The sequence below is a fragment of the Oreochromis aureus genome, linkage group 2 (genome assembly GCF_013358895.1).
Source record: "Oreochromis aureus strain Israel breed Guangdong linkage group 2, ZZ_aureus, whole genome shotgun sequence".
Classification (NCBI taxonomy): domain Eukaryota; kingdom Metazoa; phylum Chordata; class Actinopteri; order Cichliformes; family Cichlidae; genus Oreochromis; species Oreochromis aureus.
In genome coordinates this window covers 8,330,358-8,357,806 of record NC_052943.1, presented here as the reverse complement: position 1 = coordinate 8,357,806, position 27,449 = coordinate 8,330,358, and the positions used below count along the sequence as shown (strand labels likewise).

At 41.4% G+C, this 27,449-nt stretch overlaps 1 protein-coding gene across 2 annotated transcripts in view; it reads left to right on the top strand.

Annotated features, from left to right (window-relative positions):
* gria3b (glutamate receptor, ionotropic, AMPA 3b) overlaps positions 1-27,110 on the top strand; it is an 88,171-nt gene extending 61,061 nt beyond the window's left edge. Inside the window, exons 9-16 of one of the 2 annotated variants that reach the window (XM_039616783.1) lie at positions 599-703; positions 2,546-2,752; positions 4,789-5,162; positions 5,665-5,863; positions 15,967-16,214; positions 19,969-20,083; positions 21,504-21,751; positions 25,285-27,110. In XM_039616783.1, the coding sequence (XP_039472717.1) occupies positions 599-703; positions 2,546-2,752; positions 4,789-5,162; positions 5,665-5,863; positions 15,967-16,214; positions 19,969-20,083; positions 21,504-21,749 (1,494 nt within the window). In that variant the 3' untranslated portion in view covers positions 21,750-21,751; positions 25,285-27,110. Of the gene's footprint in view, positions 1-598; positions 704-2,545; positions 2,753-4,788; positions 5,163-5,664; positions 5,864-15,966; positions 16,215-16,992; positions 17,108-19,968; positions 20,084-21,503; positions 21,752-25,284 lie in introns of both variants that reach the window. The other variant, XM_031745192.2, reaches the window with a different exon arrangement.
* The last annotated feature ends 339 nt before the right edge of the window (positions 27,111-27,449 follow it).

Below are 27,449 nucleotides of genomic sequence, written 5' to 3'. Positions count from 1 at the left end.
AGAGCAGCCATTATTTCAGATGGGCAAACAAACACTTGACATTGGTTTGACTTAAGCATCTGTAGAGCAGAATGCAGAGTAACTACAGCGGCAGGACTGCGCAGAGAAAAACTGAGGAGCCACTGCAATATTATGCTAAATTATTAAACGTGTATGGAGTTCACAGGTTTGAAGATCAATTATTTACCATAAAAAGGTGGAAGGGATTGAAGTTGCCATATGCTCACGGATTGCAAAGGAGCAGATCGGCTCCCGCACAGTTGGGTATCTGAATTTTGGGTGGATCGTAAAAGGCAAAAGTCCCTCTGTAATCACATCAGTTATCTGCACGTTGAATGCAGAAATGTAAACGCAGCATTCGGTTCCCAGACAACTGTAAACCTGTTTATCTGGTCTGTTTTAGTACTCTGCTCAGTCACTGCTGTTGTGGTTGAACATCAGGGCAGAGGCAGCAGGCCTCTGGGGAATGCTCCGTTGTTTTAATGAGCTCTGCAGCGCTGCATTTCCCTGTAATATTTGTTCATTTCCCTTCTGTATGCTCACTTATATCTGGACCGTGGGCCGGAGTGCATCACTAACCGCTGTTTTCTCTTCGCAGATCGGGTACTGGAATGAGTACTCGCGGTTTGTAAATATTATGGATCTGCAGGTCTCCAACGACTCCTCAGTGGAAAACCGAACGATTGTGGTCACTACTATTATGGTACACTTTCCACGCAATTTTAAATGTTTCACGTATTCTGCCACTCAAGGTCATGGTGTTGATTCCAATGAGTGATACATTCTGTCCTGGGCGGGTAGAACCACATCTTTCTTGTGTTGCTTTCCATCCACTCACTACACGTTGAAACAGTCGGTCCGGCTTGGAGGAGTGTTTCAACTGTATCCGTGTGGGTGTCAAAGCATTTTGATTTTCCATACTTCAGTGGCCTGTCGTAGCAGTGACATCACAATAATGGTATAAATGATTATGGTTGACTCCATCAGTTACAAAATAAAAAAAAAAGCATACAAATGCATACGTAAGTAGATCTGTCTGTCCTCATCAAGTAAATGTTCAATGACACTTGGGATAGACTGGCCGCAGAATGACTACAGAATGATACTGCAATGGTTTCCCAGGTGGTGCAAAGCAAAATAAACAGAATTGGAGGGGGATGAAAAGGTGCTGTATTTTTTTTCCTTTGTTATCTCCCCTTCAATCTATTTTGTATTGCTCCTGCTATGTGTTCTGTGTTGAAGTATGCACAGCTTGTTAGCCTTTTAAAGGGAGGATCATGTTCCTTTCACAAAGGAACATATGATAACCAAACATATTTTCAATTTCTTTTCTTTTAACTGGATTTAGTAGGTAAATGTTTCGGGCTTATTGGACGGTTCCCATATTTACTGACTGTTTAATGGCATTCTAATTACCTGTTCTCCGCAAACAAACGCTTCAAAACGGCGAAGAAAAACATTTGGAAAAGTGATAAGTGTCCATGGGATTTATGCAAAGCTAGATCTTCATCTGTATTCCGCGCCGTAAGCCGGCGTCACTCAATAGCGAGAGGAAACATTTAACATCTCTAGGTGAAAAATACAGTCAGGAGGCAAACACGTGTTAACAAGAGGAAAATACTCAATGGATCCAAGGTGAGGGGATACGTTCAGCACAGAACAAACAAACCATTGCTCTCCTACTTGCACTCTAATTGTGTGTGGCTGTAATGACAATGCCTGCTCTCCTGAGCAGTCCTATTGTTTGATAATGATGATGATGTGCTCAGTAAGAGAAAAGACGAGCTGCACCGGCATTTTGAAAAGGAGAGGAACACTAGCACGCTCCTGCTCTCCTGATCTAGTTATTTTATTTTACAGAGTACTCGTTTGCTCTTTTTTTTTCCTAGATAGCAAACAACAGCTTTTTATAATCATTTTATTTTATATTGTTTTGGTTTTTTTTGGTTTGATTTTTTGGGAATGAAACGGCCTTTAACTGCGCATTGATGCAATGTGCTTGAATATGTCGAGATACTATGGGCACTCTCTGATCCCTCTCCTGTCACTGGCATTTACTTATGAAACCCATCCCCATTCCCATCCCCACCCACCTCTGAGCTGACCCACACCTTGCCTACCAATGACTCCCAGCCCAGCTTACACTGTGAAAGTGAAAAACTTCTCTTTCTTCTAAATTATCTGCCACTGAAATTATTATCCTCTTTTCATTGACCCGCTTTATTATGCCACAGAGTTGCACCCTTGGGCTCAAAAATGGGTTGGGTACATTGGCCTTGGTGTTTGCTGGCTGCCACCGCTTGATGAAAGCAGTGTGAACACTCGATCACGCTGCTGTTATCAGTGCGTATTTGTGCATTCGCAGGGCATCGTCTGTGTATGCACGACTGCATGGATGTGGTTATAGCAGCTTCTCATATTCTGTGTGTGTGCGGGAGTGTGTGCGTGCACGGAGTTATGTGAGAGCATGCATGCATACATCTGTATAATGGAATCTGTGCGATGGCATGGGAGTGAATAAACCAGCGTGTGTTTGAATCAACAGGAAGCTCCTTATGTGATGTACAAGAAAAATTATATGCATCTGGAGGGGAATGACAGATATGAAGGCTACTGCGTCGATTTAGCATCTGAGATTGCCAAACATGTTGGAATTAAGTACAAACTGTCTATAGTAATGGATGGAAAGTACGGAGCCCGAGACCCTGAGACCAAGACGTGGAACGGGATGGTGGGTGAACTGGTCTATGGGGTGAGTACTGGGAGTCTCACTGATTACATGACAGTTTGCAAGGAACTTCAACATGAGAGGAGATCTCATTTTTCTGTCTTAAGGTTATCACCAACCCATAGTGAACTCATCAGCTCTCACCCAGTGCAAAAGCCTAATGCTGTCCCAGGAAGCTCAGCTGTGAGTGAATTTGTCAAATGCAGCCTGAAGCATTGGGGAGTTGGTGATCGTCTTGAGACGGAGAAAATGAAATCATTTCTCAGTGCTGTTCATTGCAATTAATGCTCTTTGCTTTAGCCTGAAAATCCTAACTCTCTTGCAGGCGATACCGAGGTAGGTAGAAGGCAAAAGAAGGAGTCCATATGGCAAACACACTGTAATCACTTTGATGAATGAAAGAGTGTATGCCTTTGAAGTGATTGTGTAATTACGCTCAATGTTTCATGTGTATGATGAATATGCCGCATTGTAAATTCACAGCTGAGAAAATCTGCTTTAGAATCAACAGCTAAATTGTGGCTTGCGGTTTGGAACAACAAGATCCATATGTGGCGCGCTCCATAAACGTTGAACCTCTCACATTAGCGAAGGGTCACGCCGTGTTTTACATCTGACAGCGCCCAGGCCCGTGCGACACCTCCAGCGATCCAAAATTGCCTCCCCTCCCTCCGCCCCATCCAACCCCGCGACCCGCTCACCCCTCTCTGAGGCCACAGCGGTTGATCGGGGGCCAAATGCAAAATGCATGAGGGTTTGGCTTCCTCATCTGTTCAATTTCCTAACTATCAGCTTGAGAGATTGCCTGGTTTGATGTGCTATCGCCACCAAATTATCTTTCAGATGGGAAAAGACCACTCCTTGCAGATGGAAGGGGAGGAGGCGGGGAGAAAAAAAAATCTCCCAATCACATCTCTGTCAAGTCTTTCCAGGCCTGTAATTTTACAGCAGGTGGGCCGGGACTAATAGTTTTGTACGTTTTGACCTTTTGACCAGTAAATTAATTTGATTTTAGTTGTCTTTTAAAGGTTAGGCCCGAGGCTGCTCTTTATTGCTTTGTTTCCCTCACCATTGATTGAGTGCTGCTTACGCCCGCACCCCGGATTAAATGGTTATAGCCGCTCGCAACGTTGTGTTGACAGGGCAAAGAAAACAGTCGTGTTTATCGGCTCTATTTGTGTTGCTCCTCGGCTGACCTTGTAAGAAACATTTTCTGCCTCCTGCTGATTCAGTCCGACGTTTTCTCGGTTTCGCCGCAAAAAAAAGAGAAAAAAAAAACAACAGCCCAGGCCGATATGAAGACTCGTCTTCTGCGTATTGTCTCCTTTGAAGAGGAGCAGTTATTTAATTAATCACACACACACACAAGCTGCAGTAACAGTGTTGAACATGATTAATTATTTTCTTCTGCCTTTACAGAGAAACCCATTGTGATTTCTAAAAAGGCAGCACCACCTCCGTGGATGTGTTTTGATAATATAATGTGATTGAAGCAGCAGAGCAAAGGAGGGAGATAAAAAGAAACAGCTTGGGAAAAAAAAAAAAAAAAAAAAGCTAATGCCAGAATAAACTGTTTGGGAAACCCGGCGTGCTGAATGCCATGTGATGAAGTGTACACAGGGAGGGCTCGCAGATTTCTCTATGCAGCAACCTGTTTACATTTCGCAAATTAAAAGTTAACAGTTCTAATTAGCGCGTGCACTTAACACTTAATTTTGCCTTGTGTTTGATTGCAAACACTTTGTTTTGATTCATTTAGCGCTCCAAGTGTTGGCTAATATCCCAGGTCACGACAAAACACACGGCGCAAATGTGACCGTGCTTTCCTTCTTTGTGTGCGTGACTGTGCATGTGTGTGTGTGTGTGTGTTTTTTTCAGCCTGTCTTCCAATGTGGTGGCTCATTTATGAAAATGATATGTATAAAATGTGTAATAAAATGTTGTTGTTTTATATCCCCCTCAGCTCCAGCCATTCAAACATAAAGAAAAGAAATAAATAAATAACCTCTTTCTTTATGCAGGTCATAACTAACACTTGCTGTGCATGTCCCTGTTTCCAGAGAGCAGATATAGCCATTGCACCTCTCACCATTACTCTGGTGCGAGAAGAGGTGATAGACTTTTCCAAGCCGTTTATGAGCTTGGGCATCTCCATTATGATAAAGAAGCCGCAAAAGTCCAAGCCTGGTGTTTTTTCCTTCCTGGACCCTCTGGCCTATGAAATCTGGATGTGTATAGTGTTTGCCTATATCGGGGTGAGCGTGGTCCTGTTCCTGGTCAGTCGGTTTAGTCCTTATGAGTGGAACCTCGAGGAACAGGATGAGACCAAAGACCCTCAGACTCCCCCTGATCCTCCCAATGACTTTGGCATCTTCAATTCTCTCTGGTTCTCGCTGGGCGCCTTCATGCAGCAGGGCTGCGACATCTCCCCCAGGTGGGTCAGCTCCAGTAGACACAAGGAGTGGACAGCAGATGAAAATAGAAAAACAAATCTGATGACTACATGAAATCTTAATTTTCTGTTCTTCTCCTTTTAGGTGTTCATTGCTTTTGCTAATTTTGCCTTCATTGCAGCTATCATATGTGCAGTGTCAGTGTCAGTGAGTGTACGATGAAATACTCATCACTGTAGTAGACAGATCAGTACGTTCCACAGGCTGTGAAATGACCTTTGAACCCTGATTGTTTCACAAGCAAATAAAGACTTGGATTGGAGTAGATTTAAATAACTTGCATTTACTTGTTCCGTGGAAATGTGCTGTTTCAGAGTGCTGATGCAGCACCAGGTTGCCGTTAATGATTTACATGGAAATTCTGATGACTGATGCAATTAGGTACATTAAACACAACTGGCAGATCTTAGCTGGTTGATGGCCACCACATGCCACCGTGTAATTACATCCCGTGTTTCCCTGTCATCAACCCCTCTCTCGCAGGTCTCTGTCAGGCCGAATCGTTGGCGGTGTGTGGTGGTTCTTCACCCTCATCATCATCTCCTCCTACACAGCCAACCTGGCTGCCTTCTTGACAGTTGAAAGAATGGTCTCTCCTATAGAAAGTGCTGAAGATCTGGCCAAGCAGACAGAGATAGCATATGGCACTTTGGACTCAGGCTCCACTAAAGAGTTCTTTAGGGTGAGTAGTGTCAAGAAACTGCTTTATGCACGCATACACACACAGCACAACACTAATCAGCCAGCGGCTCCTTTTTCTTTCAGCTCAAATGGCAAATAATGCGTTTGGTTTAAATATTTTGCACTCAAGCGTGTTGAATCATAAAAAACTGCTCTGTGCAATGTCCTTGATCAACTCCTCCTTGCAACTTTTCCATTTTGTACCTTTAGTGCAGCACTCTTGACCTGCACAAGATTGCTCCAAATGAGGCGTGTTGACACAGAAGCAGTTCTTGAACTCTTATGACACAAACGTGAAATTTATGCAGTACTACTGCAGTGTGCAACCTTGAGGCACGGGGCCTGTCAGCAGAAAGCGTGATAACAACACGGAAGACTCAGAGGTGATAAAAACAGGAGGCTAATCAAAGCACCCACATCAGACTCAAACTCAGAAGGGTCAGTTCATGAAGTATAATTAGCTAGCTGGCCATGGCAGGCAAATTGGACCTGATGAAGAAGAGCCCTGTAGGTCAAACAGAGCAGTCTGAAAGACATTTTAGAGGGAATAAGCAATATGTCAGTCAGCGTGAGAGACTAAGCAGGCAATTAGGTCATAAATTAACTAAAATCTGAAGCAAAAGTGTATTAGTCTCCGAAAGGCTACACAGCAGTTAGATAGTGCTCATATCTGAGACGATCAGGCTTCTGATGTGAAACGCAGAGATGGCTAAAGCTCATGGCCGTGGCTACACTCGCAGTCCAGTGTGGAAAAAGCATTAACGAAACAGCACTCAGCCTGTGATGACGAAAAAGCAATATGACAGTCTTTTATCTTACGCTCGCTCATTACTCATCAGCAGGAGAGAAACAATTCATATGTTTCACAGCTGCAGCCTGTTGGCAGAAAGAGCACTTCATTTGTATTACCCCTGGGTTGCGTTGCTCACAACAACAAAATGCGAAGTCAAATCTGTGTTTTTTCTTTTTTGGGGGGGGGGGGGTTAAGACAAAGAGGGGAAAGATAGTGTCTGCACAGCTTAATGTGTAAAGTCCTTTTCTTTTTAAGTCTGCAGACTCTGGGGCTGTTTAAAAAAAGGGGCTGCACTCGACAGTAACGTCGCACATTCTAAGGAACGTGGCGCATGACCGCATCTTTTTTTAATTCTCTATACAACACCTCATAAATCTGTCATCACTTTCCCTTTCACCAGAGATGCCGCGCAGGTGTGTAAACAGTGTACTGTACGCCTTTGTGTCACAGACATGACGGATGCCAGTTACAAATTAGCTTTAGAGTTTGACGACGGAGCCACTGAAGGTCTGCTGGTAGGAACTGTCTGAGAAGTGGTCGGGAAGTCGGGAGTTTTCTTGTGTTCTGTATAATGAGCGTCCTAGATACATCCCCGACTCTTCAAATAGGAAATGACATGTGTGAGCTGCTCTTCCAAGGGACTTTTAATTAAAGCTGTAGAAAGCTGACAAGGAAAAAAACACACTGATTAATCGGAGTTCAAGTTCTATTTCAGATCTGTTTTCAGGAAATACATTCAGGCTTAATTAGACCCATACGGCATCAACCAGCTGGAAATTTTAAATCAAGTCCAAAGTTTCAAACAAGACATATGTCATCATCTCTGACACTGCTGGCCTTGAATTTTTCATGATTTCACCTGGTTTATTTTCCAGAGCTCCCTGACAAAGAAGAACAGTGCTGGAAAACACATTTATTACCTTTTTAGTACCAAAAAAATACATAAAAAAAGAATATTGCTTGTGATAATAAGCTACCAAGCTCTCTAACTCCTGTGTGGATTTTAATGTATTAATATTAGTTGAATTATCCCATTATCTACTGGAGTTCAGACATTTCTCCAAGGCTGTTTTCCTCTGCGCCTGATAAATTGACACAGCTGACAGTGTGGCAATATTGCCATCGCTGTGCACACCTATGACAGAAATTTTAGAAAAGCTGCAGAGGAATTTTCAGAGAGCGGTGTCAGAGTCTGCTGATTCTGCTGCCCACAACAAGCTAGGACAGCTGGCCTGGGAGTCCGCTGACGTGCCCAGCGGAAGCCTGACTGGCTCTAGGCGCTTGGCACCGCCTCTGCCCGTTCTTGGCTCGCCTTCCCAAGACTACCCTGCTTGTTTGGGCACCCTTCTCTCCTCGGTCCTCTGTCTTCAGCCCGTCTGCTGCATTACCTTGAGACAGTGGCGGGATAGCTTCAAGCTTCGTAATGCTCTTCCTCAACACAGCAGCTGTCATGCTCTACTGCACTGCTGTGGTTTGTTTCATCATTTGAATTCCTGTCATGGATCTTTTCATGCAGCCAGTTGAATATTTGGGTTTTGGATGATTAGAAAATGATGAGTTGTACCAGCGAGGCCATGTTTATCCTCTTGATGAGGTTTTATTCCATCAGAAAGGCTTGGCTCGGTTACATTTCCAAATGTACATGGAGGCAGAAGCTGGATCATAATAACGGCCGGGATGATAAAATGAGCTGATGTGGCTGTTTAATTATGTGTAAAGACTGGGGTGAGACCATCAAAGACAACCACACTGCTGTCCCTTCATGCACCTCATTTAACAGTGTAATAATGAAAGAATGATAATTGCACGGAGAAATGAGAGTGCAGCATTGTTTTCTATTGTCCTCATAAGACTGCACATTACCCGCAAGCCTCAAGAGCAAACATCATGCATCTTACTGATCTGCAGGTGTGTTGGAGATGAGAGCAGCAGCTTGAGTGCAGTCACCAATGCATTTTACTAAGCATGAAAATCAATTTCACGTCTCAGCTACTGTGGTACAGACACGGTGGCTTCAGCAGGGTCCAACGCAATGTTTAATAAGCAGCTTTTCTTTTTTTATGCAGAGTAGACCTGCATTAGGGCAGGGTAGCACGAAGAAGAGCAGTCAAGGAGATTTATGCAAGAAATTCTTAGGTTGCCCTGCAATCATATGCAGCGCATTGTAACACAACTCCCCGAGCTCTTGTCACTTTGTGTTTCAGTACAGTGCCGGGTAAAGGGGTGGCTCCTATAAAGATTAGAGGCTGTTTGCATAAAAGAGAAAGCTGACAAAAGTGTCTAGCGCAAGATAGGCATAACCTCTGAGGAAAAGCACCATCCTCTGAGGGCCCGGGCAAACTTTAGATCAGCGGCAACAGCGGGCGCGAGAGCGGTTATTGGAGTCCAGCAACGAGCATCAAAGACGAGCAATTGGTATTCAGGGTGTAGCATGTGGCACTTCAATGACAAAGTACACCCCCAGAGCCTCAACTTTCATCTCTGCATACTTGAGATACAGGTAGTCCTGGCACACAGGATATTGGAGGAAAGTGGTGATGTCTACAAACAAAATGGAAGTGAAGTAAAGTCGAATGAAATGTAGTGGTGGTGTGTTTGGAGATGGCCTTTAAGATACACAAGCAGTGGAGCGTATGTAGGGGAGGCTATAATGAAAGCAGCCGGCCATGCCGAAGGAAGAATAAAAAACAGGTTGCGGTTCGAAGGGCAGTGGACAGCATCCTGGAAACGCTGCGTAATTCCAAATCAATACAGATTAAGCGGTTATTTAGAACACAGAGGTCAGTTTCTTTGACTTTGGACTTCAAACACGTGTTTCTCCGTGAACATTTTAATGACATTATTAGCAATATTGCAATAATAGAATCTTCAGCTGATTTCAAGGAGAAGTGATCTTCAAAATACAGAAATGCAAACCTTCTTCGTCTTTGTTTTCTCTTCCTCTGCATCACAGAGGACTTTAAAGACTGTTTTCAGGCCAATAAGCATTCTTCTCTAGATTGCAAAGAGATACTTACAGGGTAACCTGATTAGTTTCAGAGGAAAATCTTTTGTATCTAAAGTAGTTTAAGGTGAATAGTGGGTAATGGCAGAAAAAAAAGAATCTTCCTTTAAAGTTTTAACAGAACTTTTCTGCAACTTCTTTTGTACTCTAAAATCCAAGACTTGTGTAAATCCAAACAAGACCATGTTTCACAAACTTCTGCAACTCGACTCAACTGCAATCTCAGTGAAACATATTTCTTTTTAAGCAGTCAGTTTGAAATGACCATATTCTTGGGGATTTTGTACTCTACGATCAGTGACCACTTACTACAACTCTTCACTCACCTCCTTTCACTCTCTGTGTGTTTATACACCACTCTGCATTTAATCATTAGTTATTATTAATCTCTGGCTCTCTTCCACAGCGTGTCTTTTGTCCTGTCTTCCTCCCCTTCACCACCAACCAGTCGCGGCAGATGGCCAGCCATCCCTGAGCCTGGTTCTGCCGGATGTTTCTTCCTGTTAAAAGGGAGTTTTTCCTTCCCACTGTCGTCAAAACTTGTTGATAATGGGATTGTTGGGGTTTTCATGAATCTATTATTGTAGGGTCTTTACCTTACAATATAAAGCAACTAGAGACTACTGTTTTTGTGATTTGGTGCTGTATGAATGAAACAGAACTGAATTGAACACTTGCTCTAACAAATTATTGTTTTTATACCAGAGTTGAAAAGCTTTTGTAAAACAAAAAGACCTTTGAGTGATGCTGGAACTTAGTGTAATTAGTGTAACCTTCCTTCATTTATATTAAAAACACAAAACAAAAAAACTACAATAAAACTCACTTTTATCCCAATTTATATTTGAAATCTGGTTCTTATGTCAGTTTCCATTAAGGCAATGACAGCAATACTTCCATTCAAACATTAATGATGCCGACCAACATTTACTGGCTGGATACCCTTTTAATTAAATATCTTGTCTTACATTGCGACACAATATTTTCGCATAGGAGTCATTTACTAGCAACTACAGTGTTTTAGTGTTCACATCCTACTGGGAAAATGCAATCCATAAACTGTGAACCCACTGCAGGTATTGGAGACTCACTAACAGAGCCAGATGAACCACCGTTTTTCCCCTGACTGTTTTACTCGAGGAAAGTCCTGCTCTTTTTATTCCTCCTCTTAGGTCGGGAGGCTTAAATAACAGACCTGAGCCTGTCTTTATGCAGGAAACTCGCAGTTTCAGACAGATTTGCAGGAAAACCACCTACACAGATGATGTAACAATGTCGCCTAGGTAGGCAGATAGGTAAGTAGGAAGGAGAGTAGGCTGAGACTGACTATTTAGGTACTTTGTTATAAAGATAGCAACACTGTGATTGATCTTAGTAATTTAAAAGACATCTAGAGGAGGAGGGTTGTGGCATTTGCATGATAGCGAACACAGAGTCATGCAACACAGGCATCACAGCCATTCCCTGTCAAATGGTGGGAATCTCATTTAGGACACAGCAGTATATTCTAACAGGGCCATTATATAGTGTAAAGGAGTGGCAAGTGTATAAATCTGTATTTATGGCCGTATTTAACTGCTCAACAAATTGTCTGTTCATTGATTATGGACTTTTACAGTCATTATTCCCTAATTGAATTTTAAATGACCACCATAGATGGGAATGTGAATGATTACATTGTAAGGGAGTAGGCTCTTAGTGGGGTGTTCGTGTGGGTGTACTGTACGTGCCATTGTGTTGCCAGTATGCACATTTGTGAGCCAGCATTCAATAATCAAATGTCCCTCCCTCCCTGCTGGGCTCTCTCACTGAGTCTTATTTTCTCTGTCTCTATCTTGTCTAAGCGTCTCAGTGGTGACTTTAGCAGAAGCAGTGAAACCAGCCTATTTAGGTTTCGGTCGCACTCGGTCCCCACTCCCCGTCCTGCTATTGATGAATTGACTTCATAAAGCACTGAGGCAGCACACTCTGTCGTCAGTAATCAATGCCCAGATCCATTCTTTTCTCTTCATTCTAGGAGGCGTCTGGAGCTTTCCCACCGCTGAACAGATGAGCCCCGTGTCTTTGGGGAAATGTCCTCCAAAAACTAGCGTCCCTTTCACGCTGTCTGACACATGCAAACTGAAGACATTGAATGTGGCTGTTGTCAAATATAGCACATCTAACTTCGCCTCATCTGTTGTATTTGAATTAAAGCAGAGCAGCTATCGTTACAGCTTGAATTGCTCTTTATCTGAGCTCTGAACATTTATCATGCAGGCTTTTTAATTTGTGTTATGCTGCTGTCTCATTTCATTCTCACCCTTGGCCCGGTTAGACTGTGACAGATGCCAGCAAACATATTGTATATGATTACATAAAGCAAGTAAAGCACTTTTGTTAGGTCAAGGTTAATGCTTTTGTTTATTAACAGAAATGCATCAGAGATGGATTTGCTCTAGTTACAGGGGGCTTTTTACCAATTCATGTGCCTGTGCTCTGATCAGTATGTTTGGCCGCATAAAGCCACAGGTGTCAGCACGTTAACGTAACGTTAACTTAAGTGTATGACAATTGTGTCCATTGTGTTTTTGTCATGATCCTGGGTCCTTTTGACCCAGCGTTTTGTGTTTTCTATTATTGTGATTTTGGTTCTGTCCTTCCTCTGTGTAGTGTTTATTCAGTTCTGCCCATGTGTTCCTGTGTTTAGTCCGCGTTTCTTAGTCTGTGTCCTTGCTTGTGTAGTTCCTGTTTTATTGTGAAGGTCTGTGTCTGACGTCAGTGTGTTCAGTTTACTTTTCCCCTGTCTCGTCAGGTCGGATTACTCCCAGCTGTGCCCTCCTTTTGTGTCTCATTCCTCGTTATCCTTCTGTGTATTTAAACCTCGTGTCTGCCTCTGTTAGTTGCTGTTTTCGTCTGTGTTGGTTCCCCTAGATGTCCCTCGTCTCTCCATATGTGTTTCCTCGGACCTCCCTGCATCTTCGTTTCTGGTTTGCTTTGTTAGTTTTCCCCAGTTTAGGTTACCGGTTAGTGTCACTTGCCATTCCTGTTTATTTGCCTTTCTGTTAATAAATTCTTACTTGCACTTGAGCTGCTGCTGCCCGGTCCTAATTAACTCCCACACGGCTTGCACCTGCAAACCGTGACAGTTTTTTTAAATTAAGCATGCTAAATATATAAAATATCAAAGGTAAAGCATTTTTTGTACAGCAAACTGTCATGTTCCTGTGAGGATCATGAGAGGATTGTTTTCCCAGACAGGCACCAGGTTTTATCAGAGGGCTTTTGCACCCATTGTCCCTGGCAGGTCTCCGAGGCCCTGTGACTAGGGCCTGCTGTGGGTGCCCTATACTAAGCTGAAAAAAAAGGAGACAGAGTTTTCTGTTCAGTGGCCACCAGACTGTGGAACTGTCTTCTTTTCGATTTTAAATCAGTGGACTGTGGTTTCTTTTAAAAGCCAGTTAAAAACATATCTTTTTAAATCTGCCTTCTATTAATTAACTTCTCTTGCTTTGTTTTTTGTTTTTTTATCAGTTGTTGGCTGTTGTGAAGCTGTCACGATCCTGGGTCTCTGACCCAGCATTTTCACTTTACGTTTTGAGTTTTTAATAGTGCTGTCAGCGTTAACCTCGTTAAAATGGCGCTAACGCCATAACCGCATTAACGCGGCAAATCTCCGTTAGCGAGTTAGCACTGATCGCCCTGTGCGTGGGGCTGCATGGTGCTAACGCATTAACAAGCTAACCGCGCTAACGCATAGACGCTGTGCAGCCCCATGCACAGGGCGATCCACGCTAACTCGCTAATGGAAATTTGCCGCGTTAATGCGGTTGTGACGTTAAAGTCATTTTAACGAGATAGCACTAGTTTTTAAGTTATCCCTTTAAATATGTTGAGTAATGGGATTATCATTTGGTTGCCTTAAGTTTACTTTAGTTATGTTTCACTTAGGTCCTCTGTGTTAGTCTGTCATGTTTCTTGTCTTCTTGTCCATGTTGTCTAGTTCGTGTTGTCATGTGGTCGTGTTCCAGGTATCTTTGTATCCACGTGTCCACGCCAAGTTTCATGTTTAAGATTTTTCATGTTTATTTTTAGTTTCCCCAATTTAGGATGTTTATTGTTTATTCTCATCTTTGTTTGCCTTAGTATTTTTCCATCAGCCATATTAAACGGCTCGCCTTTTGTTTATATCTAGTTTTGTTCCACGTTCAGTCATGTCTGCATTTTGAGTCCACTCCTCACATTCATACAGTCTGCTTCGGCATACTGTCACAGAAGCACTTTATGATTTTATATTTTGAAAGGTGCTATATAAATAAAGTTTTACTCACTTACTTACAAGCTTTAATAATAGCAATGCTAATGATGCTAATAGTCCAGGGGAATAACAAAGTCTAAAAACCAGGAAACACTTGGAATATCTAGCTCAGGGCAGAGAAAGGATACACAGCTAGAGGGGATAGCTCAAAAAATGGGCAAGGGAATACTGGAACAATATATACAAAAGGTAATGACTCCCTTTATACCCAGACCCAGTCTTGTTATCTTAATTGACTAACATTATGAATTATTCATTCTTGTTACACTAATGATTTGTGGTATGAGGAAAAAAAAGACCACAGCAAAGTACGCTATGTTGCCAAAAGTAAATATTCCACTGTCAGCTGTTAGTGGTATTATGGCAAAGCAGAAGTGGCTGAATTGCTCCGTCATAGAGCGGATGCTGAGGCGCATTGTGCATCCAAACTTCATGTGGCCTTAAAATTAGCTCAAGGACACTGTGTAGGGAGCTTCATTGAAACTACAGCTCTACACATCCAAGCCTTACATCACCGAGCTCAGTGCAAAGCACGTTGCCACTGGACTCTAAAGCAGTCGAGACTTGCTCTCTGGAGTGATGAATCACGCTTCTCCATCTGAGTCTGGGTTTGGCAGTATCCAGGAGAACAGTATGACTTTTTGGACAATTTCATGTTCCCAACTTTATGGGAACAGTTTGGGGATGCCCCTTCCTGTTCCCACATGATCGTGCAACAGTGGACAAAACAAGGTCCATAAAGACATGGATGAGCAAGTTTGGTGTGGAAGTTCTTAAATGGCCTGCACAAAGTTCTGCCCTCAACCTGAAAGAACACCTTTTGGGGTGAATTAGAGCAGAGACTGTGAGCCAGCTCGTCCAACATCAGTGTCTGACCTGACTAATGTATTTCTGGACGAATGGTCAAAAATTCTGATAAACACACTCCTAAACCATCTAGAAGCTGTTAATACTGTTATAGCTGCAAATGGTGGGCCAACATCATTTTAAACCCTGCAGATTAAAAATAAGATGCTTCTCCAGTCCATGTGTGTTTGAAAGCAGATGAGCGAACACTTTTGGCAATATCGTGTATCTCTGGCATATTTTGGCATATCAAATGCTACGTTCATTTTCTACATGCAAATTTACGATTTTTTATTTTTTAGTTAAATTCCTTTTGCTTTTCCTTTTTCTGGCCTTTGCTTAAAAGAAAGTGTGTTGGCTTCTTTTTTGTTTGTTTGTTTTTTAATGTGGGATCCAATCTTCAGCACTTGGAAAGTATGGCTCATCACTGCTTGGACCAGGATCACACCGGGATGTGTGAAATGCCTATGCCAAAATAAATCCAGCGGCATTGAATAATTTAATTGATGCTTATTATAGATAGCGCCCGACTCCCCCAGATTTTACAGGCTCACTAAGCCTGTCTGCGGGCGCCGGGAAAATGCTCATCCTTGTCACTTTGTGATGGGTTGCCTTGTTGTTCGCTTCTCTCGCTTCGTCTACAGTGCAGAGTCACAGTTGAGATATTTCATTAGCAGTGTTGTTGAAATAAATGAATGTAATAAGTTCTACAAGTTAAATTAGGACCATAAACTCAGGCTCAGCCCACTGAGGCTGAACTTTCAGGAAACGAATCCGAGGCCTGTGGAAATTTTTCAGATAGAATGATCATTACCTGCAATTCACACCCTTTCAATTGTTAAAGATCTTTTTTTGCATAACTGGTTTTTCCATTCAGTGAATTTCAAGTGACGTACTTAAAGGGTACATTTTCAGAATGCTGATAAAAGGAATGGATTTTGTAAATTCTTGTACTTCATGATCTCATAAAGGTCTGTCAGCTCTATTCCCTGGAAGTATTTAAAGATATCACACATTTTCATTCTAAGATGTCTATAAATACTTCACGATGCCATTTTTTAAATCGTACGATCACGAAGCACAAAAATCTGATGAAATCCATTGCACATGTGTGATTTTTCAGATTTCTAAGCTACTCCTTTTCTCCCTCTCTTCTCTGCGCAGCGATCCAAAATAGCAGTTTACGAGAAGATGTGGTCGTACATGAAATCCGCTGAGCCCTCTGTGTTTGTTAAGACCACACCCGATGGCGTAGCCCGGGTACGAAAGTCGAAGGGCAAGTTCGCCTTTCTCCTCGAGTCCACCATGAACGAGTACATCGAGCAGCGGAAGCCGTGCGACACCATGAAAGTCGGCGGGAACCTCGACTCGAAAGGCTACGGTGTGGCGACGCCCAAAGGCTCAGCATTAAGGTGGGTGGAATAATATAACAATATCCCCTATGTTGTTATAGTATTCCACCTACCCTGATGTCCCCCTGTTGTCATTCTCTTCTCTTCCTCTCCTTACTTTTTTTTTCTTGTTAATGGACACAGAGGTAACGGTTGTATGCCTTTCATTGCACTTGGATACAAAAGTTAATTAATGATATTTAATGTTGTATTTCTAAAGAGTTGCCGTTTTATAGCAGAGCAGTCAAATCCAGATAATGAGGCTAAAGCTAACAATAATTTCATATTTATGTGTCTCTTACTGCTTTTCTCTCTCCATCGATCTCTCCTTCTGTCCCGTGTGCTGTCCTACCTGACTGTTGTGTTGTCACTTTTAATTTAACAGTTCAATGGTTTTTCAATTTAGCCTTTAAAAGCTGCGCTGTCACTTGTGACGAATGTTAATTGCATGATGTTTGTTGTTGTTACTTTTCTTCTCAATGACAAGTGTCCCCATCCCGCACACTTCAGTTCTAAACTACGTAACCCTTTATGCCACCTTTTTCCAAGATTTAACACTGTCTCTACCTCATACGAGCCTTTCTTTACTCTCTATATTCCTGAAATTCTTAAACAATTTGTCCTTTCCTAGACCATTCTGATTTTAACCGATAGTTTTCTGTGCATAAGCCCCCTGCTTTGACAGTGGTAGCCTCTCTACCATTAACTACTCTCATGATGCTTAGTACGATTATTACCTTGCATTAGATTTCTCACGGACCTGTGCATTTTCTTACAAGTTATGTTTTATCGTTTCAAGAAATGCTGTTAACCTGGCAGTTTTAAAACTGAATGAGCAAGGCCTCTTGGACAAATTGAAAAACAAATGGTGGTACGACAAGGGAGAGTGCGGCAGCGGGGGAGGTGACTCCAAGGTCAGCCTCGATGTCACCACAATCGGGTACCATAGTGCAGAGTAATCGGCAAGGCTGTTGGAACAAACCGACCAGAACCAAACCAACTGTCTGCCCCCAACCAACCTGCTGCTGCCCCAAAGGCAGATTACCAAATTTACCGACAGTCTGACCAGACGGCTTAACGGCTCAGATCAAACTGAGGAGCTCTTGCTTAACCAACAGAAAAATATTTATGGATGCTGAAGGTAAACTTCTACAAGACGAAGTAGAGTACAGAAGAGAGTTAGGACACGTGTTTCTGTTTGACAAAGTAGTGTTTGCAGGAAATTTTGAAAAGGACAAACGTGAATGTGTCTGCCCTGCCGCTGTGAAAGGTTGAGCCTTGTTTATTCACCCTTACTCACGTGTGGGACAGATCACCCAGCCTCAGATATTAGGGCTTTATTTAGGCAGCTTTGATGATGAGTATAGCCAGTTGGTCTAATTCAAGAACAGACTTTGCCAGCGACGCTGAACTGAAAAGGCTTTCATTTTAGGTGAGATGAGGTAAGGTGAGGTGAGATTTGCTAATCCTGTAAAATATGGCTTCGCAGTACTTTACCACACTGCTGCTTCACTTCTATGACAGTGGACCACAACTTAAAAGCCAGTTCACCTTAATAGGAAACAAATAAAAAACAGATCAACCGCTAAACGGCCGCTCAACAGAGGCCGACAGGAAAGCAAGGGGAACAGCGGCGTCTTGAGGGGACTAAGCATTGCAGGCAAACGTGAGAAGTCTAATTAAAGAAAAAGACTTTTTAATGGGAGCTCTGGTAAACCACCTGTGGTTTGGTTCCACTGCATGCAGTTCTAATTGAACACATTAATAACCCAGCTGTGACCCTTTTGACCATCAGATCTCTCCATCTTTAACATGTGGTTAAATGATGAATAACTGTCCTGTGACAGCTTAGAGTAATGCCACTTAGACCTAAGTACCATTAAGCATTGTGCTTCTCTCTCCAGATTACATATACCATAAGGCACGAGTATGATATCTTTTAAAACACAGGTCATTTTTATGACAAACGATGCTGTCGACACACATAGGATGATATAGGTGGGGCGACATGGCGACATTACAGTCAAGCTGCAAGATCCCATGAAATGCAGATTGTGTGTTTACGCTCTGTCATTTCTGTCATGATTGGCTTGGACTCCAATGAGCAGGTAAGGAGCTGCAATGCATTTTTGTACTCACCGCAAGAGGCTTCATGAAGACACGTAAAATAAAGCTAAACAAGGGCTTTCATTACTGAAAAGCATTGTTCAGAAGTCACATTCTTTTTCAGTGTGTTGCTAACGTTGTTGTGTTCTGTAGTCAATGAGCTCGGGAAGCCTCCCTGTGCTGTTCAGAGCTTTTGAAAGCATCTGTCTCTTGCGCTGCCATCGATCTATTATCATGCACAGGTATGTACCGTCTGTCTGTTTCCTGGCTTGTTTTGACTCTCCGGGACTCAGTGGAAAGGTCTGATTAGGTGGAAATAAAGCGGCCTGAAGCGCTGTGTTCCAAACAGTGAATCGCCTGGCCCCTGTCCTGCTCGCAACTACATGCTCCAGCCGACATCAGGAGATGCACATAAGCGTGCACGCGTGCTGCATGCGCACGCACTTAACACTGCTCTTTCTTGTCCTTAGGCGAAACACGGCGCTGCCTAGATTGAGTTTCAGACACAGAGCATGTTACAGGGTAATTGCATTGTTAATCAATGTCTCTCCAAGCCAAGACAATGGTATGGTCTTCACAGTCTGTTTCTCCAGATTGGCGATGAGGGATATATAGTGGTGTAATCTTCTCTCAGTGCATTATGCATTGCAAGAGATCCCCTCGGGGGACATTGTTCCCAGGGAGTAGTCACTAATTTATCGATCCACTACATTTTCTTTGCTTCCAGTTTGCTTTTCCTTCTGACAGAGAGATTTACCTAAACCAATATAGTCATAATACAACTACAAAATGTGATCTTTATTGAGCTTTGCATTTTTTTTTTTTACCTCCTCTGAAGTAATTTACCCCAATAGACTCTTATGCAAATGTCTGTTGACATGCAATACTACAATATCGTGATGTACCTTCTGGAGATATCAAGCAGCAGGAAACAGCTGTGTCAAACGTCAGATTGTGCAGCTGCAGGCAAATACGAGATGAGTTAAATTCCGCTGAATCTTTTTGAGCTTAGTCCTGCAGCTGCCTGCAGTTTAGTTGGGACACACTCATCTGACACTAATCTGGTGTAATTGGAAGATAAGGTTTTCTTAGCGATATGTCAGGATAGAACATGCGAGAATTAATTAGGCTTTCACTTTTGGGCACAGTTGCTTGAATGGGAAATTGGTTGTAATACCTCCAGAATTGACTGTTGTCACTGCGGTGACAGTTAGCATTAGCCGACGCAGGATTACACTGACATTGCATATGCAAAGGTTTCTTTCACTGCTTAGATTTTTCTGTTTGTTAAGACAACTGCTCATGTTGGAATGAACTTGTTAAATGCTGCACTGAAAGCCTCTGCGACTACTACATCCCCCCCACACACACACACACACAAAGAACCAGTGTGCACCAAGGTGCTTTTTGATGTTTATAGACTTGCAGATTGTACTTTGCGTACCTGCTTGTCGCCCCATGAACAGCGTCTGCCGATTACTCAAAGCGATATGGGTAGGTCCTGGCTTTAGAGTAGGGGTTTAAAGGTAATAGGTAGAATGCCTGCTCTTTGTGATGTTGAATAGCCAGGTGCCCTGCTTTATCGCTTTGTAAAGTATGTAGTAGTTTAAAAGTTGAATAACATAAAATAACATAATATAATGTTATTTATGTTATTTCCCACGTGAAGAACTCCTGTAAACCTTGCAGTATTGAAACTCAGTGAACAAGGCATCTTAGACAAGCTGAAAAACAAATGGTGGTACGATAAGGGTGAATGTGGAACCAAGGACTCTGGAAGTAAGGTCAGTCGCTGCAGGTCTTTTGTACTGATTCCAAATTGCATTTTGACGTACTGTTCATATGCAAGACAAAGACTTCTCTGACATCTATAGTATGCATTCTGTTTATTTGCTACACATAGTTTTTTTCTTTTCTTCAGTTTTTTTGCCACGAGCTGTTAACACAGCTCACCGGTGGCTTTAATCTAAGGCACTGTTTCCCCAGATTCACCGTTTTTGTTTTTTTTTTCTTTTTATGCTGTAGAAATGACTTTTTGACAACATAAAGTCTCATTTTTGTGTGTGAAAACTGTAATGGTAATGCTGCGGGGACGTTTCTAAAGTGCCTTTAAGACACACTCTTTTGATTGAATCACAGCAGTTAATAGTTGTTGATAAATGCTATTTTTTGCTCATTTTCATTCTTGACATTCATGATACTTTGACCATTATGCTGCTGCTTCTATTTACCACACTGTTAATGAAAATTTGATTTATTTGTGTTGTTACTAGTTTGCATCGAGATGTGTCTATTAGATTCTTTGGCCTCCTGTGGTGTGATGAACAAGCAAAGCCTCTTATTGTGATGATTTACACAAATTCAACTTCTCGAAGCGGAGAGAGCACCGTAGGGTGTCCTCTAAAATCATGTGGCTGCTTTTGGATGAGGTTAGAGGTTTTGTTTGCACATTACAAGAAGTTGACGAATGTAATACACCCACTATTTAACCCTCTGAGATACAGTTAAAGCTTCAGATTACAGGTTAGGGTTGCTAGATAGCATCATGGTAACGCCATGCTCATAGGGTTAAACTGCAAATAGTAAAACTCCAATGAACAAATTTTATTGAATATGTTTGGTAAGTGAACAGCAGCAAAATGGTTTGATATATATTTTTATATAGTGTTTTTTAATTGAGCTATCATTCATCTACTATGAATTTGACTGTATTGTATGACAGTGTTGCCATTAGAGAATTGAAAGGGCAGGGATGTTCACAGCTGTCGACCTATGCGATACTGACCAGCTTCCTTATATGGTCAAGAGCAGAAGCCATTTTACATGTATGAAGCATAGCGACAGGTTAGCTCTACATTCACCAGCAAGAGTTGGCTTCTTTCTCCTTAGTGGAGAATGGTTTGACTATATCTGAATCTCAAGCTCCTCATAAATTTGTAACATAGCAATATAGTTTCAGTTGAAATTGCAGCCTTAGCAGCTCGTTACATGTTTAATTTCTGTTGCTTGTAGCTGTTAGTAACCATAAACTCCCTTTGGTAGCATCAGTAATATAGAGCATGATAATCTAGAGTATGGTCATTTACCACTTAAGTCAGTTTTACTGTTGAGTCGAGGCTCAGTTTGAAGGATGCAGGCTGCATTTTGTTCTTTTGCCCTAGCTCCACTGCAAAACTCTTAACGATGTTATTCACTTCCCCCCAGGACAAGACAAGTGCTCTCAGTCTAAGCAATGTGGCTGGTGTCTTCTATATTCTGGTCGGAGGGCTGGGGCTGGCCATGATGGTGGCACTGATAGAGTTCTGTTATAAATCACGACAAGAAACCAAACGGCTGAAAATGGCCAAGAATGCCCAGAATTTTAAGCCGGCTCCCCCGACCAACACCCAGAACTTTGCCACATACAGAGAAGGCTACAACGTATACGGAACCGAGAGCGTTAAGATCTAGAGGTACGTCGCCTCGCCTTACTGTTCCCATACTCCATCGTGCACTCTGATGAATCAATTAGCTTCCTGCCATATCAGTCAGAATTAACTCTTCCGCTGTCTGTTTGGTATGTAGCCGCTGTTTGTGAAATTGTTTGACGAAAGAGCACAGTGTTGTTTATACTGTGTAGCATATAGCTTTGTGTGTAGCATATCAAGCAACATGCCCGATCGTATCAACCTACCACTGTATGCTGTTCTTTGTTTTGTTCTGTAACACAATTAAAAAAAATAACCCTGAGAGGTTAAACACACTGCCACTTAAGAAAACACGAACAAAAGGACACAAAACACAAAGAAAGGTGAATAAAAGGCAATGAAAGAAGAAAAAACACAACAAAAGTAATAAACTGGTTCTTATACGACACTTTTCTACTCTCCTTGAGCATACAAACCACTTTGTACAACCTGCCTCATTCACACAAGCACTTTCTTCTACTGCTAAGTGCTTTCTATTTAACATTCAGACACATTCACACTCTGATGGAGGCATCGGAAAGCAACTTCACCTTGCAAAAGAATACTTTGGCATGCGGACTGGCTCGAACCACCAACTTTCCAATTAGTAGATGACCTGCTCTACCTCCTGAGCTACAGCCACCAAAAACCTGTGTTTTGGGGGAGACAGTAACGTGGCATAAACACTATGGACTGCACTGAGACATGCTTAAAAGAAGTGGATGAATCATCTGTGTCGTGAGAGGGGAAAAGATGCAGGATAATGTGTGTTTTAATCGCATGATTCATATACATATTTTCCATTAGCCACTTGTAACTTCCGCAGCTGTTCCATCACATTATTGTTTCCACAAAAACACTTTATTTCATTTTTTTTTGGATACTCTTGCTCCTTTTTTAAAATTTCCGGTGGGTTTTGTATGCTTTTGCAGCTTTTTTCTATTTGCTTGTGTTTTCTTGAGTTACAGCGCATTTGACGTCTCAGGGCCACTGTACTCAGCAGGTCTCAAAATGAGGTAAAAACAACATTAGATAAAGAACAACAACTATTAAACCATGTCATCATTTAACAAAAAGTTAGCTAAAATGCAAAAGCATTGTGTGAAAAGCTAAGTACGCCCATACTGCGTGCTCAGCAATTAAGATTAGCAACCAAATACTGCTAATCAAATGTACTGGATTAACTGATCAACAGCAAGTGTGAGTGTGTCTGTAAAGGCAGCAGTTCCGGCAGAATTCGGGTGTGTGTTAACACAATGCCAAAGAGAGAAGACATCAGCAATAATCTTAGAGAAGCAATTGTTCCTGCCCATCAGTCTGGGAAGTCTATTTCCGAACAATTTAAAGTCCATCATTCTACAGTGAAAACGATTATTCGCAAGTGGAAAACATTCAAGACAGCTGCCAATCTTCCCAGGATTGGGCCTCCCAGCAAACTCACCCTGAGGTCAGACCGTGCAATGCTCAGAGAAACTGAAGGAAATTTAAGTTTTTGTTTAGAAATCCTTTTGTTCTCCTAAATTATAAAAAAAAAAATCTTTAAACGTTTTCTCGCTTACTTTTCTGGCTCAGTCACTCAAGAGTAAAAATCAGATTGCAGCACAGGTTGCCTGCTGGGGTCGACATATCATAAAAGATATGTAATTTTAAAAAAGAAGAAAAAAAAAACGCTGACAGATTGGCAACATATTGCAATCAGTTGCAGTCACTCTGCAACTGAGTGGTCCACGGAACATTACTTTGCAACGTCGTTGCCAAATCATTTTATTTTGATGTAAATTCCTGTTCAACATTAATTTGCATGTAGATGGCAACAGATTTGTGATTTTTGCTGATTTAATACAGTTAATTGGTGTATTATGTCAGACAGTAGCATTGAAGACAGTAGCTGACTGAAAGTGGTTGCAAACCTGGTTCCCCTCTTCAAAGCAACCATTTCAAAGGTTCATTGCACACAGTCGTGATAATTTTGTTTGTGCCACGCTCTCTAACCACTGTTTCCCCTAATATGACTGTAGCATTACTGTTAAACTTGTTGCTTAGCTTTTCAGTTTTGGGCTCCATGTAAGCACTAAATTCTCCTCTGTGTTCACTACCTAATCATTTGTCCTGTACAGGAAGCTAAGATACAGTGCAAGCTTTTCAGGAAACTTTATTTACCAAAAAAAAGCTGCATACTTCGTCTGGAAATATTACATGCAAGAGTGCATTGAATTTCCAAAACATGCTGTGTTTTGTGAAACCTCTTGGCTAAAAAAGAATTATAATAGATGTAGGTTCAGGTTCTGGTAAGACACTCACATCTGTCTAAATTTCTGACCTCAATGAAATTGTTCCTTATTACTTTAGGGGTCTTGCAAATTTCTGCTTATTTAATACAGTATTATCTTCATTTATGGCACCATGGCCCCATTTAAGGTAAAACAGACAAAGCATGATATATATGCAGCATCCTCAGGTTGCTGCATATAGTCAAAAAAAGGCAGCAATGTGCAAAGTAGCTAAAATGTGCAAAAAAAAAAGCATTTCCAAAAACCAGTGTGCCACAGCAGGCGGCAAAACCAAATGAAACGGGCCAAAGGGTGCTAAACTATCTAGTGATAAAGGAATATGGGTTGTGTGATAATTCTCCGAGTGTTTATCACTACAAGCAACCTCCACCATACTGCACAGAGCCATTGCTAATATAAATAGTGTTTTGCAGCTTTAAGAACATCTACCTTATCCTTACCAGGAATCTAGACCACATCATCCTGAATGATCCACAGAGTGCACTGACCTGTTTTCATGGGTTTGTTTTCTACGCATAATTCTATTGGAAAAAAAAATACTTCCACAGAAAATGTCAGTAGAGGCCAGTGAGAAGTTGCAGACTGCCTCTGCAGCAGTTCTACAGAAATGCGCTGAACAAAGATAAGCATGCAATGATAAGGACATAATTAAATATTCATTTTGGATTCGATCAGATTGTTTGCACGTGTGCTCTCATTAGACACAAAGTGTGACTTGTCAACAGATTTTCATTGCCTGGAGAACACATTTTTTCAATCAGTTCTTTATTCTGAGCGAAGGAATCCACCGGCACACATTTCTTTTCTTTCGTTTCGACTGTTTATACAAGAGGCTTCTGTAGTGTGTTTCTGTGTTCTTCTGACTGGTTTGAAGTGGGCAGGACTTGGTTGGAAAGAGGTGATGTCATGTGCGTCAGACAGTCAAAGCCTGATCACAGTCGAGGGAGTTGTTTGCCTTTCCTTCCCACAAACCGTGTCAGCACAGTCATGATGAAATAGATTAGGATGGAGGCAGAAAGATGTATTTTTCCCTCATGTAGTTAATTTGGTTAAAGATATTTGATGTTGATGAGTGAATTGTAGAGCCTTTCAAACAAAGCTTTATATAATAAAAGATACTGTATTTCAGCCAATAAGGAAATCCCCACATTTTATTTTGTAATAAAAAGTCATGTGTTTAACATGAGTTGTCCAGAACAAAAGTTAACTTTTTCCATTGTTTGCTTTTGTTTTTTTGTGCTGTCACAGGTTTAGGAAACATTTCCATTTTCCCTTACAACTGTGACTATATCTAAGAAAGGCACAGGATCACGAGGATTGCCAGATCCTCCTGGGCGGACACGGCACGATAATCTGCAATGACGACACGACTGGACTGGTCATGGGACGAGCCTGCGCGGTTCCCTCCTATCAGTGCCTTATGGAACTCCAAGTCCAATCAATGCAACTCATTGATAATATTGCTTTTTGCTTGAAACGCATACAAAACAGAGGACTGGTGCAGTAATATATCTATATATATATCTATATATATATAGATATATATGACGTGACATGAATGAGAGAACAAAAGCCATCATTTGCAACCCTAAGCACATTTTGAAGTGCCAGAAAGACGACAAATCTCACATGACAAGTGTATAATTGGTTTCTTGTATTTAATGCGATCAGATTACTCTTCATTCTTCTGCTGCCAGATTTTCACTGGTTCTGTGTGTTCAGATTATTTTATTAGATCCACACAGTGCACTGTTACACACTGGTTACAATGACATAGCTTTTATACTGCTCTAAGTCACTTCTAGTGACCATGTACTAGTTTTAAAAGATAGATTTATCTTATTAGAGTGAAATGCCATTTCAGTCCAAAACAATGACGTGTGTCGTTTGTACTCTTAACTCTGGTGCTGCTGCCACTGTCTTCTGAAAGTTTGACGGGACCCACGGAGATGAGAAGATGACCTGGTTCGGCTTTCACGCGCTACGGGACCAGGTCATAATTCACACTTCCGATACTGCCAAGAGTGTGTTTTGTATGACGAGTGTGTAAAGCAAAGTATTCATGCCTGGGGAAAGAGAAATCTGTTTGTGATTTACAGTTTGTAAAATATCAAAGGGGCACTGACTCACTAAGGTTTGTCGCTCCGAACAGTGTTTTTTCCTGAGTCATTCAAGTCTTCTGTACATCAAAGTAAAACCAAACAAAAAAGGGTAATTCAATTGTAGATTAACTGCAGTCCAATTAAAGGATAACAGTAATGGCTTTTAAACTGTAGTATTTTGGATTACCTTACCATTTTCTTTAACAACTACACATTTTACAATGAGCTGTGGTTCGCTTTTTGATTTGATTTCCTTTAATGAGCATTACAGTGTTTAGTGACTTCACTTAGTAAATGAAAATTACAAAACAAAAAAAAATTATGAATAAAATGGAAAATAGATTTCTACAAGGTTAAACCAGGGAGAGTCCTGGAGCTTAGCACATTTACATATTGCTGTAATAATTTCTTTTCTTTCAAAAAGACTGTGATTCCATAGGATTTAGGGAGACACTTATCAAATCACCTGAAACTATGGGCAGATAGTTTTATATATATATATATATATAAAAATATTTAAAAAACTGACAATGTGAAAAAAAGAAAGAGCAAACAGAGAAAGATGTGTACATTTAGATAAATGAGAACTATTTATATGACACAATTGAATATTGATTTCCCCTTTTTTCCTCCTTATTTGTTGTTTTTTTGTTTTATTTTATAAGAAATTGCATGTGAAATCAATGATGCTTGACGAGCTCTGCTACTCACAAAGCCACCTTAGATTTAATGCTAGAAAGCCAGCCCTAGTAATTCTTTTAGTAAAATCACTTTCACCTTTTTTGTATTCTATTTTTTCTCTTTTCTGTTCGTTTTTTTTGTACGTCTCACCTTCTGCAAAAAGAAAACATAATATCGCCAGGCGTAGTAGTGGGTACAAAAGAGCAAAAGATGCATGCATAATTTGCTGAACCTCATTAGTGAGGCGCTGTATAGAGAATTTTAATACATTTTGTAAATAAAAATGTACAGAAAGGGTTCCTGTGTCCTTGTGCGTGTGCTTTCACAACATTGTTTAAACCCGTCTGCGTTGAACAAAACACTGGGGCTGATTCAGTGGCCTGAAGGGATTATAGGAAAACATCTCAGCAGAGGTTAAACACACTGCATACTTTAACTCGAGCATGATACTGTTGGAGTATGAGCATCCCGGGCAGCCCGCTCCTTCTCCTTGCAGACAGCAACACAGAGAGCAGAGTTTTTCCCTATACTAGTTCAACATTGATCTGTGGAAGTATGTGTGCATGTTTTGGATCAATAGTTAGCACCATCTGCTTCTCTCTCTCTGTCTGCATTGCATCCACTGATTGA